The following is a 17812-nucleotide window of genomic DNA, read 5'->3' as shown; positions in this document are numbered from 1 at the left end:
CATGATCTTGTACATGAGTCTGATGATAACGCTGTATGTCTTTCTCTTTCTTTTCTTTTTTTTTTCTTGGTACACGGTAAATGTTGTTGCAGGAAATATATAAATATAATTTTCTTAAGATATCTTCAGTGCCTCGATTCCTTGCCCTTAAGTTATTTACGTAAATCATAAAATACCAACAAATGCTCGAGCGACGATCTTTTCAAGCTTCATATCTATTACTATCTAGGGACGTATTCGAGAAGCATTTACTTGGAGCAGCCATAACTCTATAAGTTTGTTTTGGATTGAAATGTACGAGCACAGCTCAAAGAGAATCTAAATCCATGGACAACACATCACTTGTTCGAGGCGTGAGTAGTCCAGTGGTCAGTGTGCTGGACTCTGGGTCCGACGGCCCGGGTTCAAGTCCTGGCTGGGGTATGACGTTGTGTCCTTAAGCAAGACGCTTTACTCACATTGCTTCGTCTTCTCGGATAAGACGTAAAACCGTAGGCCCCGTCTCCTGCAGGGTTGGGGTAGGAGACGTTAATTTCCCACGCACGAGATTACTGTGTGGTGGATGTCCTCCCCTGGGGTGGGATGGGTGGAAGAGACACTAATTGCAAAGCACCTTTGATCATATAAAATGTTAATTGTTATAAATGAATTGTAAAGCGCTATTGAATATAGCAATAGAAATAGCGCTATATAAATACTGTATTATTATTATTATTATTTGTCTGATTATCTGCTTTACAGCTCGTCTCACTTCATGGATCTTCCAGCAGTAAAGGAACGGGTTCAAAGTTGAATTTAAGTAAGCAAAAGTAATTGCTATTTCTCTAATAACCATTAAAAGTGGTGAGTATGTCTTAGTATGAGTTATTAACAGCAAAACTATACTCAATGGTACATAACAGACAACTAATGCTAACTGCACCCACAGTGCACTGTACATTGTCTTTTTGCATCGTGCCATGTTCAGTGCGTTTGGTTGGCTCGACTGTTGTTGAACATGATCTTGTATTTGAGCCTGCTGACGACTGAGAGTGCGGAAAATCTTAATATACGAAGCGACTGAGATTACTAAGCAAGACGGTATGATGATAGGACCCAACCAAGGGCGTATATGGGGAACAAACAGAAAGAATAGGGTGTCGATACAGGGGACAACCCAAAAGAGCGCTAGCGCCATATAAATGCGCTTTAAATTCACAATTTGTTTGTATCTTAGCCCTAACAACCAGGCGAGAAGTCTGTCCACGCTTATGGCCGTCGTCGTCATTAAAGACACTGAATGTAATACATAAGACGTTGCGAGGCTTGCATCAAGTACGAATCGACAAATACTCCAGTGTTCATGAACCACGGATATCCAGAGAGAAGCAACAAGAGGATGCGCAAGGAGGCCTGCTAAAAGATCAGTTGTAGCAAGACAACGGTATAAGAGTTTGGACGGTGGATGAAGGGAAGATTCCTTGTGAAGGGCAACAAGGATGAGAGAATTGCCAAGAAATGCTGTGATGGAGAGGAGAATGTTGACTGCTGAGGAAAATATTGCTAGTTGTTTTAATGCACCTCCCAAAGCGGGGGAGCATAGCAGTTCTTGAAATGTTTTTGCCTGTGTTTCATTTCCTGTTAAATTTGTTGTCTCCATCATACTGTAGTCGTTCCGGTTTTTCTTTTTGCAACTTACCACTGATTATGGCCAGAAATATTTCGTCTGAATGAGCATCCGAAAAGTAAAGATCACTTCGACCTTGCCTTCATAAGAGCACTTACACTAAGATTTCCTTATATTCATGCACAAGCAAAGTGTCTGTGCTGTCAAAAAGTTTTTTTCCTTTAACTTTTGATTTGCCCACGTATGAATCAGCAATAGGACGGAAGCATTACGACATCTGTATGACAAACAATCCCTCTTCAATCAGATGAGCATTCATTGTTAGAGAGTATTTTTGAAAATATTATCTGTGTGCTGTTGAGCATTGTATCATTCTCAGCTATGACAAACTAAAAAGCAAAAATTTGAACTTGGCGGTGTCAATTTGTCCAAGAATAATTGAATTCCCGACTGTTTCCGAAAACATAAAACCTGAATATTTGGTCACAAATGCAAACTCTTTTCAAAATATTTGACTTTTTTTTATTAAAAAGTCATTTCCGCGCTCATTGTTTTTTTTAGCATCCGACTTGAATTTGAGACGAATAATAGCAGATACACGATATTACGCAGCCAAACACCTTTAATTTAACAGATATAAAAACAAGCAAATTAAAAATCTTTTGAAAACTGTGATCCAATTTCACCATTTACCAAACCGTAAAGCTTACGATAATAACAAATTATTCATAAAGTTAATTTGCGTGTTAAAAATAGAAACGGATTTAATTTGTTCTAATTTGACAAAATTATTTTTAATCATGTTTTCGATGCCGATAAAGAAGCAGTTTAGGTAAATAACCTGTCATTTTTGAGCACTGATAATTAAATATTTATCTTCTCTCTCTGTGTTGGGAAATTCTGGACTTCATTGAAACCTCGAGAAATGACTGCAACGAGAAAAGTGAAAGTTTTACTAAAGTTAGTTGGTTGGTTGGAATCTGGCGAAGACTGAGAACCAATTCCCTTACCCTAGATTTTACGTCAATATATTTGATTTCTCGGCTTATTCAGAGTAGCGACTGCGACTCAGTTAACAAACATTAATGTCATTAATAGGTTTGCGCCTGCCAACTGTAAGATAAAAGTTAATTAATATAGAGAGTTAATGAACATGGTAAACATTAATGGATATCGATTATATTTTATCTGACAATAAGACGAGAAAACTTTTTAAATCAGTTCTTAAACAACCTGTCTTTTCATGAGCGCTAATAATTAAGTTTTGACCTTTTTCTCCGTGTGTGGGAAATTCTGAAACCGAGACTGAGAAGCAGCGTATGGCAGTTTGCGGCCTTTCACTTCATCTAGGCGGTTCGGAAAGCCGCAAAACTCTAGAGCAAAAATTTATCTTTAAAATCGGCACTCTTAATCCCCACGGTATCAACGAGCGCTTTCCACTCACTTTTGACAGAGTAAACTTTAAGATTGGTTCCTGCCTCAGCGTGCGGTCGTAGAGACATGAAGCACGCGCGCGTATACGATGTGTAAGACTTGCTCTACGCCTAGCCGAGAGTAACTATAGGTTCCTTAATTATAAAACATAGAAGAGAACAAGTTTTCCATCGAATGTTAATAGTTTTTCCGATATCCATCCCTTCATCTCCGATCTCGACTTATGAATAAGTTTGTTTATTTCATTATTCGAGTGCAACTTTAACTGTGATCAGAGGATAATCGTTGATGGCAAACGAGAATCGCTTTAGGAAAGATGTCAAATCACTTGCTTTATACTCGAGTTTAAGTAAACTAGGGTGTTTGCTATTCCCATGGCGACAACTAAATGTGATAAATTTGCTCGTCTATGAGCCATCTGTAACGAAGTCTCCAGGAATGAATAGAACATTGATTTAACACAACGCTATTGCATAAGCTGAGCTAGAAACTTCTCCATATTCCAGAACATTCTATTGAGTTATTTTGAGGATATGTCATCATTAGCGTCTAGAAAGTTCCTGCTGCTAAAAATAGTATTTCAGAAAATAAGTATGATGTAGTCGGCTACTATAAATAAGGTTCGAGATCATAAGGTTTTCAGAAGTTTAAGATAAATAATAAAGTGTTTAAAAAGGAGAACAAGAATCGTCTCCTGGCTTCGTGACACCATCACAATTCCCACCACACTAACTGGTACATAACAAGCAAGTAACACTAACTGCACCCACAATGCACTGTACACTGACTTTCTGCATCGCACCATACTCAGTGCAATTTTGTTGGGCCGGCTGTTGTTGAACATGATCTCGCACATGGGCCTCGTCACGCTCCGGAGCACGCGGAGGGAGTGAACAAAAACAACCTTATTTCCATCCCCCGTGCTCCCCAACTGTTGAATCACCAGCAACGCCAACAACCTCTGAAATTTGTCCTTTTGAATGCTCGCTCAATCCGTATGAAGACTCTGTTATTGAGGGATTACATTGTAGAACATGATATCGATTTATTCGCCATCACTGAGACGTGGCTCACTGATGATTCTTTGGATGAATCAGTCTACTGTCCTGAAGGGTATAACATTGAGCAGTTACCAAGGAATTATGCTCACGGTGGTGGAGTTGCTGTAGTTTACAGGAGATGTTTTTAAGGTCAGGAGGGATGTACAAACGATCCACAGGAGTTTTGAACTCATTAATATTCATATTACATCAGTTTACAATCATAATCTTAGGCTTGTCGAGCTCCACCTAGTCTTGGGAATGGATTCACGGTCAGAATGTTTTTGGAGGAGTTTAGTTCTTTTCTGGAGGGACTTGTTTCGACTACTAACGCCCTGTTAGTCGCTGGCGACTTTAATTTTCATATTGACGAGCCTAATGATTGCGATGCTCGACGATTCTTACAAGTCCTGGAATCGTTCGATTTGATCCAGCACGTCTCTGAAGCGACTCATAAGAATGGTCACATACTCGATTTGATTATAACGAGAGCTCATGAGAAATTAGTTGGCCGCTGTACTGTGGACAATCCTTTTGTCTCGGATCATCTTGCTGTACACAGTTTGTTGGACCTTGCTAAATTACCACTCGAGCGTAAACGAATCTCATATCGCAAGATTCGTGATATTGATTTTAGCGAGTTTTGTGGTCAGTTGGAGAACACCAGGCTAGTAAGGGATGCTGCTTCTTTTAGTCTCGGCGAACTTGTTTATGAGTATAACACTACATTAAAGTCGTTGTTAGACAGACACGCGCCTCTGAAGACTAAGACCATTACTCTTCGCCCAACCGCCCTATGGTACACTGAGGAAATACGATCTGAAAAGAGAAAACGCAGAGCTCTCGAGCGGCGCTGGCGTTCTTCAAAACGAGAATCGGATTATTCTAGATTTAAGGAAAAATGCCTTAGAGTGAACGCTTTGATCAAGAAAACGAAAGTTGACTATTACTCAGGCATTATACGGGAGAGTAGTAATAATCCCCGAACTCTTTTCAATACGGTAAATAAGCTCCTACATAAGCGCGTGCCAGCGGAGTATCCTTCAGGGTGTGCGTCTGATGGTGATCTTGCTAACAAGTTCATTGACTTCTTTAGTGAGAAGATTACAGTTCTGCGAAACTCACTTGACTCCACATCTGATATTGTTGTGGAGTCCAATGGCATTGTCCATCAGTGTGCCTTGTCCTGTTTTAAGTCTGTAACATCGTCTGATGTCTCGGAATTACTTAGTAAGATGACCATCAAATCCTGTCCTCTTGATCCCGTCCCTGCTTCTGTTTTGAAGCAGTGCACATCAGGTCTTTTGCCTGTTATGACTCAAATTGTAAATCAGTCTTTATGTCTAGCTGTTTTTCCAGACTGTTTTAAGCTTGCATTGTTGAATCCTCTTCTCGAAAAACCCACACTTGATGTTGAAGTTTTTTCGAATTTTCGTCCTATCTCAAATTTGACGTTCATGTCTAAACTCACTGAGAAGGTGGTGGCATCTCAGTTGATTAATCACATTTCTAGTAATGGACTCGATGAAATACTACAATCTGCATATAAACAATTTCATAGTACCGAAACAGCTTTAGTTAAAGTTTTTAATGATATTATCCTAGACGTTGATAGGAATAGGACTGTTATCTTACTTTTATTAGATCTATCGGCCGCTTTCGATACGGTCGATCACACTATACTGATTGAGAGATTAGCAAACCGCTTCGGTCTTTGCGATCTAGCTCTGGCCTGGTTTAAATCATACCTGAGCGACAGAACTCATTTTGTGAGCATTCGTGGTGCGCGGTCTGTCACGTGTTCGCTGTCGTGCGGAGTACCACAGGGCTCCGTGCTTGGACCGATTTTATACCTGCTCTATACCTCCCCATTGGGGGATATTGTCAGACAATACAACATGGGCTATCATTTATATGCTGATGATACTCAGTTGTATCTATCTTTCAATTCTCTCAGTGGGGATGATCAAGCTTATTCTGTCTCTCAGGTTGAACCTTGTGTTAGAGATATCGACCGTTGGATGTCTTGTAACAAACTTAAGTTGAATAGGGACAAGACGGAACTGCTCGTTATCAGTTCAAAATATCGGCCACGCCCATCTTTAGATAGGATCCTGGTTGGTGATCATCGTGTAGAGCGGTCTGACAAAGCTAGGAACATAGGAGTTGTTTTTGATGAGACCTTGTCACTGGATAAGCATGTAAGTTCCGTTTGTAAATCTACTTTATTTCATCTTCGGAATATCGCTAAGATTAGGATGTATCTGACTTCTGAGAGCACAAAGACCCTTGTCCATGCTTACGTTACTTGTCGACTGGACAATTGTAACTCGTTGCTCCTCGGGTCACCTGACTATATTATTCAGAAGCTCCAGCGCGTTCAAAACTGCGCCGCACGCCTTGTAGCTGGGCAACCTAGGGCTGCGCACATTCGCCCCGTCCTTAAGGAGCTACATTGGTTACCTGTGGAGCAGCGAATTACCTTTAAAGTATTACTGTTAACTTTTAAAGCTCTCAATAATCTGGCGCCTCCGTATTTAAGTCAACTTATAGTCCCATATAACCTTACAAGAAATCTTAGGTCTGCTGGAAAACATTTATTAGAAGTACCGAATGTGCGCCTGAAGAGGTATGGGGACAGGGCCTTTTCGGTCGCTGCCCCAAAGCAATGGAATGATATTCCCTTAGACATTAAATTAAGTGGATCAGTTGATGTTTTTAAATCTAGATTGAAAACTTATCTTTTCAGACTCGCTTTCATTTGACTTTTTGTTTTAGTGTTATTGTTAGTTAGTTATTTTCTTTTTTGATTGTAAAGCGATATAGAGCTTTTGTATATACCGCTATATGAAATAAAGTTATTATTATTATTAAACGCTCGAGCGACGATCTTTTCAAGCTTCATATCTATAACTCTCCAGGGACGTATTCGAGAAGCATTTACTTGGAGCAGCCATAACTCTATAAGTTTGTTTTGGATTAAAATGTACGAGCACAGCTCAAAGAGAATCTAAATCCATGGCCAACATATCACTTGTCTGATTATCTGCTTTACAGCTCGTCTCACTTCATGGATCTTCCAGCAGTAAAGGAACGGGTTCAAAGTGGAATTTAAGTAAGCAAAAGTAATTGCTATTTCTCTAATAACCATTAAAAGTGGTGAGTATGTCTTAGTATGAGTTATTACCAGCACAACTATACTCAATGGTACATAACAGACAACTAATGCTAACTGCACCCACAGTGCACTGTACATTGCCTTTTTGCATCGTGCCATGGTCAGTGCGTTTGGTTGGCTCGATTGTTGTTGAACATGCTCTTGTACTTGAGCCCGGTGACGACTGAGAGTGCGGAAAATCTTAATATACGAAGCGACTGAGATTACTAAGCAAGACGGTATGATGATAGGACCCAACCAAGGGGGTATGAGGGGAACAAACAGAAAGAATAGGGTGTCCATACAGGGGACAACCCAAAAAAGCACTAGAGCCACATAAATGCGCTTTAAATTCACATTTTGTCTGTATCTCAGCCCTAACAACAAGGCGAGAAGTCTGTCCACGCTTATGGCCGTCGTCGTCATTAAAGACACAAAATGTAATACATAAGATGTTACGAAGTTTGCATCAAGTACGAATCGACAAATACTCCAGTGTTTATGAACCACTGATATCCAGAGAGAAGCAACAAGAGGATGCGCAAGGAGGCCTGTTAAAAGATCAGTTGTAGCAAGACAACGGTATAAGAGTTTGGATGGTGGATGAAGGGAAGATTCCTTGTGAAGGGCAACAAGGATGAGAGAATTGCCAAAAAATGCTGTCATGGAGAGGAGAATGTTGACTGCTGAGGAGAATATTGCTAGTTGTTTTAATGCACCTCCCAAAGCGGGGGAGCATAGCAGTTCTTGAAATGTTTTTGCCTGTGTTTCATTTCCTGTTAAATTTGTTGTCTCCATCATACTGTAGTCGTTCCGGTTTTTTTTGCACTTACCACTGATTATGGCCAGAAATATTTCGTCTTAATGAGCATCTGAAAAGTTAAGATCACTTCGACCTTGCCTTCATAAGAGCACTTACACTAAGATTTCCTTATCAGTGTATATTCATTTACATGCACAAGCAAAGTGTCTGTGTTGCCAAAAAAGTTTTTTCCTTTAACTTTTGATTTGCCCGCGTATGAAACAGCAATAGGACGAAAGCATTAAGACATCTGTATAAATAGAGCTTTATTCCGCGGCAAATAATCCCTTTTCAACCAGGTGAGCATTCATTGTTGGAGAGTATTTTTGAAAATATTATCTGTGTGCTCTTAAGCATTGTATCATTCTCAGCTATGAAAAACTAAAAAGAAAAAATTTGAACTTGGTGATGTCAATTTGTCCAAGAATAATTGAATTCCCGACTGTTTCCGAAAACATAAAACATGAATACTTGGTCACAAATGCAAACTCTTTTCAAAATATTTGACTTTTTTTTTTTTTATTAAAAAGTCATTCCGCGTTCATTGTTTTTTTTAGCATCCGACTTGAATTCGAGACGAATAATAGCAGATACACGATATTACACAGCCAAACACCTTTAATTTAACAGATATAGAAAAAAGCAAATTAAAAAATCTTCTGAAAACTGTGATCCAGTTTCATCATTTACCAAACCGTGAAGCTTACGATAATAACAAATTATCCATAGAGTTAATTTGCGTGTTAAAAATAGAAACGGATTGAATTTGTTCTAATTTGGCAATACCATAACAAAATTATTTTTAATCATGTTTTCGATGCCGTTAAATAAGCAGTTTATGTAAATAACCTGTCATTTTTGAGCACTGATAATTAAATATTTATCTTCTCTCTCTGTGTTGGGAAATTCTGGACGATGAAACCTGGAGAAATGACTGAAACGAGAAAAGTGAAAGTTTTACTAAAGTTGGTTGGTTGGTTGGAATCCGGTGAAGACTGAGAACCAATTCCCTTACCCTACAATTGAAGTTAATATATTTGATCTCTCGGCTTATTCAGAGTAGCGACTGCGGTTCAGTTAACAAACATTAATGTCATTAATATGTTTGCGCCTGCCAACTGTAAAATAAAAGTTAATTAAAATAGAGAGTTAATGAACATGGTAAACATTTATGGATATCGATTATATTTTATCTGACAATAAGATGAGAAAACTTTTTAAATCAGTTCTGAAACAACCTGTCTTTTTATGAGCGCTAATAATTAAGTTTTGACCTTTTTCTCCGTGTGTGGGAAATTCTGAAACCGAGACTGAGAAGCAGCGTATGGCAGTTTGCGGCCTTTCACTTCATCTAGGCGGTTCGGAAAGCCGCAAAACTCAAGAACAAAAATTAATCTTTCAAATCGGCACTCTTAGTCCCCACGGTATCAACGAGCGCTTTTCATTCACTTTTGGCATTGTAAACTTTAAGATTGGTTCCTGCCTCAGCGTGCGGTCGTGAAGACATGAAGCACGCTAAAGGTTTAGGGAGCATAAAAGATGTGTAAGACTTGCTCTACGCTTAGCCGAGAGTAACTATAGGTTCCCGAGTAAAAAAACATAGAATAAAACAGATTTCCAATCGAGTGTTAATGGTTTTTTTTCACTATTCATCCCTTCATTTCCGATCTCGATTTAGGAATCAGTTTGTTCACTTCATTATTCGAGTGCAACTTTAATTGTGATCAGAGGATAATCGTTGATGACAAACGAGAATCGCTGCAAGAAGAAGTCAGATCACCTGCTTTATACTCGAAAGCTTGCTTGATAGGAGAAGAAATTGGATCTAGCTATACTTGATTAGCTGACTTTTGTTTGTTATTATCCAGGAAAATTTGCAAGGGAAAGGAAGAGAGAAATTTGAGAGTGAAAAATAAATTGCATAAGATGATTATTTTGTTGGCGGTGTTTCGTCTCCAATTCCAGTCCGAGACGAAAATGGAAAAAAAATAGCTGTAACTTTTTTCTTTTTAATTATAATGTTAAACTGAATTATTTTAAAATAAAGCGGTACGTTTCTTAAGCAATTGTGGTGCTGCGTCGATGAGGGAGAATAACAGCTAAGAGTGCCGATTTGAAAGATAAATTTTTGTTCTAGAGTTTTGCAGCCGCTGTTTGGAAAGCAGCTTTCCGAAGAGGTAATCCCCACCGAGTCAAAGAACGCTTTTCATTCGATTAATTGATTCTAACTAATTTGTTCTAAATAAACAAGACAGCCCGGTTTACAAGATCCCATGTGAATGCAGCAAAGTGTATAGCGGTGAAACAGGGAGATCGATGCGAAAAAGGATACAAGAACATGACAGAGAGATACAGTTTGCTCGAACTCAAACCTCTGCGGTTTCGGAGCGCCCAAACGAACGGGGCATATTCCATATTCGGAGCAAGGTTAAGTTTATTGATCGTGACTTCCACTGGTACACGCGTGGGGTCAAAGAGACTATCCATATAAGACTTCGCCCCAGCAACATCAATATAGATGGTGGAATAAAAAAAAAGTCCTCTGACATGTGCGGATCAACAATTCCGCTGACATGTGCGCAGGCAATAAACTACACAGGAAGCCCAGTAATTAAAGATTAAATCGTCACAGTGTCACTACACTTATGATGTCGTTAATGTTTAAATTCCTCGACTCTTGGTTTTTCTTGGGCAATATAAGAATAATATTATCAAAACAGTTTGTGACGCGGCTTAATGATTAATGTAATTAAGCTCCTTATTTCTTCTTTTTGAATAATTTATCAGACAAGCGATATCCAATAACAACCAGCTTTGATACGACTAATATAAGCTTAACGGAAGATAGTATTAACTCAATGAACAGCAAAGTGCTTTTCGGATTGTCTGCTTCATTGCTTGTCTCACTTCACTAATCTTCCAGCAATACAGGAACGGGTTTAACGTCGAGTTTAAATAAATTAGGGTGTTGGCTATTCCCAGGGCGACTACCAAATGTGATAAATTTGCTTGTCTAGGACCTATCACAGTTGTCACTACACTAACTGGTAAGTAACAGGCAAGTAACACTAACTGCACCCACAGTGCACTGTACACTGCCTTTCTGTATCGTGCCATGTTCAGTGCATTTGGTTGGCTTGGCTGTTGTTGAACATGATCTTGTATTTGAGCCTGATGACGGCGAAGAGCGAGAAAAATCTTAGCATATGAAGCAATCGAGATTAATAAGCAAGATGGGATGATAATGCGACCAAACCAACGCGCTATACGAGGAAGTAACGCGTGGCATAGAGTAGCGACAACGGTTATAATCCAAAGAGTAACGACAATGAAATATGTACGCTTCAGAGTTACAATTTGTTTATATCTCAGCCTCAACAACAAGGCCAGAAGTCTGTCCACGCTCATGGCTGCCACTGTCATCAAAGACATTAAAGACAATCCATACCCTGAAATGGAGGCTGCTTCCCAAGCGAATCGACAAAGTCTCCACTGTTCACGAACAACCGACATCCAAAGAGCAGCAGTGAGAGGCTGGCCTACCAGACCAACCAACAGATCAGTTGTTGCCAGACAACAATACAAGAGTTTGGATGGCGGATGGAGGGAAGATATCTTGTGAAGTGCAACGAAGATCAGAGAATTCCCAAGAAATGCTGTAAGGGAAAAAAAAATGTTGACTGCTGACAAAAGTAAGGAGTATTGTTGCAATTCGCCTGCCAAAGAAGAGGAGCATACAAGTTCTTCAAACGTTTTCGTTTGCCTTTCATCTCCAGTGGACTTTGTTGCCGCCATCCTCTGCAACCGTTTTACCTTTTTTCATTTAGGTTATTCGAAATTGTAACGAGAGATTCTTTGTCTTGAAAGCACCTGTCCAACTCCGATCACTTTCTTTCTTTCACCACCGTCTGTGGTGCCAAAAAAGGGGAAATTTGGTCCATGAATTCTCCCTATGCCTCAGGTATCAAAGACCATAAAGACATCTGTTACCACCTTATTTTATAGCTGCCTGAAACGATAAAATTAACTTATATCTCTTTCAAAAGCGTCGTAAGCGCTTCCTTCTCTTAGTGTTAGGATAATAAATGGAAATAATATGATATGATTAAAAGCCATTCAGTAAAAACACAATAATTTGTTGATTACCTCCTACTTCTTTTCTAAATGTGAGAAAATAGACTATTTGATTAATCAAAAGATTTGTATCAGGTTGCTATTGATTTTAATTAAGTTCCATACTCTCCTATCGTGAGTTTTACATGAAAACAGATGTCTAGTTTTTACGATAATTAGAACTTGAAGTAAAATATTTCAATGATCTTGCAGTAAGCTGTATTTCCATCATGTTAATCCACTTGATGAAGATGCATGATATTAAGTTGCTCTCGTCAAATTTGTTATTAAAACAAGAATTTCCTTGAAATTCTCCCTTCCATATTTTCGATTCCCCCTTAGGCTCGTTTCTAGGTTAATTTCATGTCGAATTCCCAACAAGGAAAACAATTCTTCATTTCAATTTAGCACGTTCAACACCTCTTTCATTCAAGATGAATATAAAAGTAAACGACTGACACTTTTCATCCTCCGCACTGAATTTATAATCAGGTTATACATAGCTTGTTGTGTAGTCAACGTCTCTATCGTATCCACAAAGACTTTAGAGTTCTTAAACTAATGTCATGGAGTAGGCAGCAAAGAGAGGCTGGCTAACAAGACCAACCAACAGATCAGATGTTGCTAGAAAACGGTACAAGAGTTTGGACGGCGAATTAAGGAAAGATTTCTTATAAAAGGCAACAAGGATAAAAGAATTCCCATGAAATTTTGATAAAGAGAGGAAAATGGTGACTACTGACAATTAGAATGAGTGTTTTTGTAACTTAGTTACAAATCATGGGAAACATATCAATATTTCAAACGGTTTCGTCTCTATTCTTTCGTTTAGAAAGCTCCCACCTGTTGTGATTACTTACACCTTAATTTTGTAATAGGATTCACATGACCTCATATACTTAATAACGTTTACTATTCTGAAAATCGAGCACAAGCCCTAAATTTTGTGAAAAAAATTATCTCATTCTCGAATTTTGTGGCAGCTGTTCCTTGCAGTTATCATTAGCCATGAAAGCACCCAATTTCTAAGTGATCAGCAATTCTTTAGCCTTTTGTTTTGGCTATATGGAGCGAAATTCCCTTAATTGTTGTAACCTGTTAGCATTTATTTTTCTCTAATAAAATAATTAGTGATCTCAAATTAATGACCGTTAGCCGTCTGAAATGTTCTTTTCTTTTCTTGAAAAGAGTATAATCACCCTCTAGGCCAGAAATTAAATATTTCTTTCGGCAAATTAATAGCCTGTTACACAGATGAAAACAGGAAGTTTATCAGAATTTATTTGCTCTCCTCGGATAAATTTGATTCTAGCAAACATTTGAGTGTTAAAAGAGAAACATTGATATTTACCTTTTTGTGAAAAGTTGATTCAGTGTAGAAATGTTATCCAGGAGAGTCATGTTTCTTTAAACAGAGCTCGAGAGACAATCGGTATAAATGCCAGCAAATATTCTTCGTCATTTCGCAACTCAGAAAACAGACATTTCGTTTTTCACGCAGGGTTTTCGTAACTATATGTAACGAGAGATTTTTTTCATGACATCACCAGCCTTGCCAAGACAACTTTAAACTCACTATCTGTGATAACATTTTCACATAAACTTTCACAGTATGGCTTAGCTATTCAAAATGCAAATGCAAACTGCCTATTCAGTCAAAAAATATAGCAATTTTCCCAGCAGGAGCTCTGGAGGATAATAGGCTTAGATCATCACTCTATCAATTTCGAAGAAACAGATGATTCTTTGAAACTGTTCGAGAATCATCTAAAATTATTATTTATTCGTGATGGTTCCACCTTTGTATTCTGAAAGGTCCTTGAATATCGCGGAAATTAATTTAACATTATTTACGACACAATATTCCCTTTCCCGAGGAAAATTTTTCGACTGCTAATTATTTCTGGTAGTTCGGTGAGACAGGAGTTTTATCACTGAATTAGCTGCGCGTAAGGCCATGTATTTGGGTAAAGTTTCATTTAATAAATGAATTGGCATCAACACGAAAAATGATAGAGGTTTTGATTTAAGTATAATATCACAATGGAAAAAAAAACTGCCTCAAATATGGAATTCCTGGCTTTAAAATAATAAAAGTTCCATTGGAAATATAGTTTTTGACTCAAGACCTCCAGGTTTATCATCAGCCTTGGGAAACTGCTTTGTTTAAAGTGAATCGCTAATCTTATCAGTCTGAAAAACATTTGGTTACAAACTGTAAACTATTCAGATCAAAGGTGTAGGCAGAGGTGCCAAGTGATTTGATAACAATGTTTTAGTTTCAGTGAGAGACCCCGATATTTTCAAGACGCTTCGCTTCCGACTAAGATTGAATGCGAGGAAATTACTCGATAGACACAAAATACAACGCCACCAACAGTGTTATGTGAAATACCATTGATCCATCTTGCAGTTTGTGAATACTTAGAATGAAAAACAAAGCCAGGCAGAAGGTTGGCCTGGATGGCATTCCGCGTAAGAAGCAACCTCAAATATATATTCATCTCTTTAGCTGAGAAGGACTCCCAAGATATCTCAAAGGTTTATTTTAATACACATTGGTGTTACAAATATTTCTTTTCGCGGAAAAAAAGGCTTTCTGCATTGTTTCTGACTATTTACATGGGCAGGGGTTTTTATTTTAAAACCACTCAAACGAGTTTATCTAATTGATTAAGCTTAATTTACCTACAAGTTCTTCGAAAACATAATGGAGAGTTCCCTATCATGACAAAAATCCACAATCCCTTGCAGAACGTCTCTTACTGTAAGTCAGTGCAAAATGTTTGTATCTCAGCCACAATAGCAGAGCGATAAGTCTGTCCACGCTAATGGCCGTCATTGTCAATAAAGAAACTACGCATAATGTATAGCTTGCTATTACGACTACTTTAGATACGTATCGAGAAAGATTCCACTGTTGGTGAACCAAGGACATCCAATAAGTAGCGGTGAGAGGCTGGCTAACAAGACCAACCAATAGATCAGTTGTTGCCAGACAACGATACAAGAGTGTGGATGGCGGATGAAGGGAAGATTCCTTATGAAGAGCAGCAAGAATAGGAGAATTCCCAAGAAATGCTGTGATGAAGAAGAAAATGTTGACTGCTGATAAATATATTGATTGCTGCTGTAATCCATGGAACGAATATGGGGAACAGACCAGTTCTTCAATTGGTTTGCTGCGCTCCATCTCGTGTTATATTTGTGGTCTTCATTTTACAACGCAGTCTAATGAACAGTGGTCCACTTTCCCAGCTTTATTGCAGTAAGACATGTTTGTCTTATCAGCACCTGCTAAGCTTTACTTACCTAAAAAGATTGACATAACGAACTCTCAGTAGCATTTACTATTCCAACAATGCTTGTACAGCTGTTAATCGTGTCGTAGAGGTGTCAAAAAATGTTCGCAGTGGATTTAGCTGGTGTATCGTTTCTCAATCAGACGAACCAAACCAAAAGGGGAAACAATTGTTTTAAAAACTGGCAATTGTATGCAGTTCTTCACTTTCTGCCAACAAAACACAAGAAGAAATTAATAACTGAAGACGAAGACCCCTAGAAGTCTGACATTTCTTTAGGCCTTTTCCAGTGACACCGAAAGGCACTTAACGTTCATTTTAGCCGGAACATATTTTTTGGCTGGTCCAGTTCACTATGTCTTAAAACCCTCTTTCCTATTCTTATCCCAAAAAGAAATCCTTAGTGGCATTTACCGTTTACAATGCGTGGGCAAAGTGCACGTGTGTCAAGTAAATTCGGAACAAACAAAAAGACTTGTCTTTAAAATTTTTCGGCATTATTTGCCTTAGGTATGATTTTGCTGTAAGTGACAAGTAAAGAGACATCTGTAAAATGCTTATTTTATAGCGCTGCTAAATAAAACCCTTTCCTCTCTATCATGCAATAGAACGTCTATTTTTGTTTGTGAGATCTTTAATACGTCTTGAGGCTTCTTCAAGCCAAGATCAAGCCAAGACGTAAATCGTTCGAGGAGAAAGTTGAAACGGTGGCAGTCTATAGATAGAAATACATATGCATTCATAAGTTTTGATTTGCATTTGGAGAAAAACGTTGAAAGACATCTGCAACATTATCATTTTGCAGTATGACCCAGCTAAACCTCACTCGGGTAAATTAGAAAGATATTCAAACACCGTAAATACCGTGACCGATTTTTTAAGATACTTTATAGGAACCTCCCAGCATTTTTTCTCCATGATTTCCATCGAACCACAATTCAGATGTAAAAAAAAACAACAAAAAATGAAGGTAAAAATAAAAGAAGCGATAAACCAACCAAACCACCTTTATAAAATCTTACATCTCACAATTTCTTCGTTAAATCTTTAATATCATTTTTGATAAGGCAAAAAACGATCCATCTTAACTCAGGAAAACGTTCGCTGATAAGTTAATGATTAAGTGTCACTTTCAACTCTCTGAATTTACTCCGACAAACTCAAAATTTAAAGTTCAATTCCGTGGTGTGCTTGATCCGAAAAAAATAACACTAATAAATAAATTAGTCACAACCTCCCAATACATAAATCTATTCAAACTCTAAATATTTGACAAAATATTGAGTTTGAATAGATTTATGTATTGGGAGGTTGTGACTAATTTATTTATTATTGTTATGTTTAGTCAACTTATTTCAAAATAAGATATTTTGGTTTTATCAACTGAGTTAATAATGTAAATTGGCCACCGTAAAGAGTTTCTACGCTGATGTTTGAGCGTTAGCCCTGGTCAGAGCGAATGGTGGAATTATGGGTCGTGCGTGTGTTTAAATGCAGAAAATGGATTACGCTATTGGTGGGAATATGGTAACGAGAAAAACAAGAATAAATTAGTTGAACGCAAAGCGTTTGTTGGTACCGTGGGGATTACCTGTTCGGAACAACGTCTGCAAAATTCTATGACAAAAATTCATCTTTTAAATCGGCGCTTTTAATTGTTATGTTCCCCCATCGACGCAGCACAAAGGTTGCTTTAGAAGCGTACCCCCTTTATTTTAAAATTATTCAGTTTAACATTATAATGAAAAAAAGGTCACAGCTATTTTTTCTCAGTTTCGTCTCCAAATGGAATTAGAGACGAAACAAGGTATACCGCTAACAAATCATCTTCTGCAATTTATTTTTCGCTCTTAACTTTCTCTCTTCCTTTCGCTTGCAAATTCATGGAAATTGTCCTGGATAATAACAAACCAAAGTCGGCCTGTTAACCCTAAATCCAACTTCTTTTCGTAGCAAGCAAGCTTTCAGGTATACAGCAGGTGATTTGACTTCTTCTCGCAGCGATTATTGTTTGTGATCAACGATTGTCCTTTGATCACAGTTAAAGTTGCACTCGAGTAATAAAGTAAATAAACTCATTCATAAATCGAGATCGGAGATGAAGGGATGGATAGTGAAAAAAAAAAAACCATTAACGCTCGATTTACAATTTGTTCTCTTTGTTTTATTATTCGGGAACCTATAGTTACTCTCGGCTAGGGGTAGAGCAAGTCTTACACATCTTTTCTGCTTACTAAATCTCTCGCATACTTCATATCTTAACGACCACACGCTGAGGCAGGAACCAATAAAAAAACTTACACTTTCAAAAATGAAGACAAATCAGCTCGACTAGACAATATCGGCTTCGTTTTTAGT

General features: G+C 38.1%; 3 protein-coding genes across 3 annotated transcripts; all 3 read right to left on the bottom strand.

Annotated features, from left to right (window-relative positions):
• Positions 1–631: 631 nt before the first annotated feature.
• On the bottom strand, positions 632–3837 carry LOC136277365 (trace amine-associated receptor 1-like). The gene is made up of 2 exons (XM_066159395.1): positions 3780–3837; positions 632–1527 (listed from the first exon to the last, which is right to left on the bottom strand). The coding sequence occupies exons 1-2, from the start codon at positions 3835–3837 to the stop codon at positions 632–634; spliced, it is 954 nt and encodes a 317-aa protein (XP_066015492.1).
• A 3253-nt stretch (positions 3838–7090) lies between these two features.
• Positions 7091–8035, bottom strand: LOC131781639 (trace amine-associated receptor 5-like). Its single transcript, XM_059098337.2, has one exon. The coding sequence runs from the start codon at positions 8033–8035 to the stop codon at positions 7091–7093; it is 945 nt and encodes a 314-aa protein (XP_058954320.2).
• Positions 8036–10889: 2854 nt separating this feature from the next.
• Positions 10890–11834, bottom strand: LOC131781628 (melanocyte-stimulating hormone receptor-like). The gene has a single exon (XM_059098325.2). The coding sequence runs from the start codon at positions 11832–11834 to the stop codon at positions 10890–10892; it is 945 nt and encodes a 314-aa protein (XP_058954308.2).
• Between the last annotated feature and the right edge of the window lie 5978 nt (positions 11835–17812).

The sequence above is a fragment of the Pocillopora verrucosa genome, chromosome 12 (assembly GCF_036669915.1).
Source record: "Pocillopora verrucosa isolate sample1 chromosome 12, ASM3666991v2, whole genome shotgun sequence".
Lineage (NCBI taxonomy): Eukaryota > Metazoa > Cnidaria > Anthozoa > Scleractinia > Pocilloporidae > Pocillopora > Pocillopora verrucosa.
This window is presented reverse-complemented; position numbering and strand designations above follow the sequence as displayed.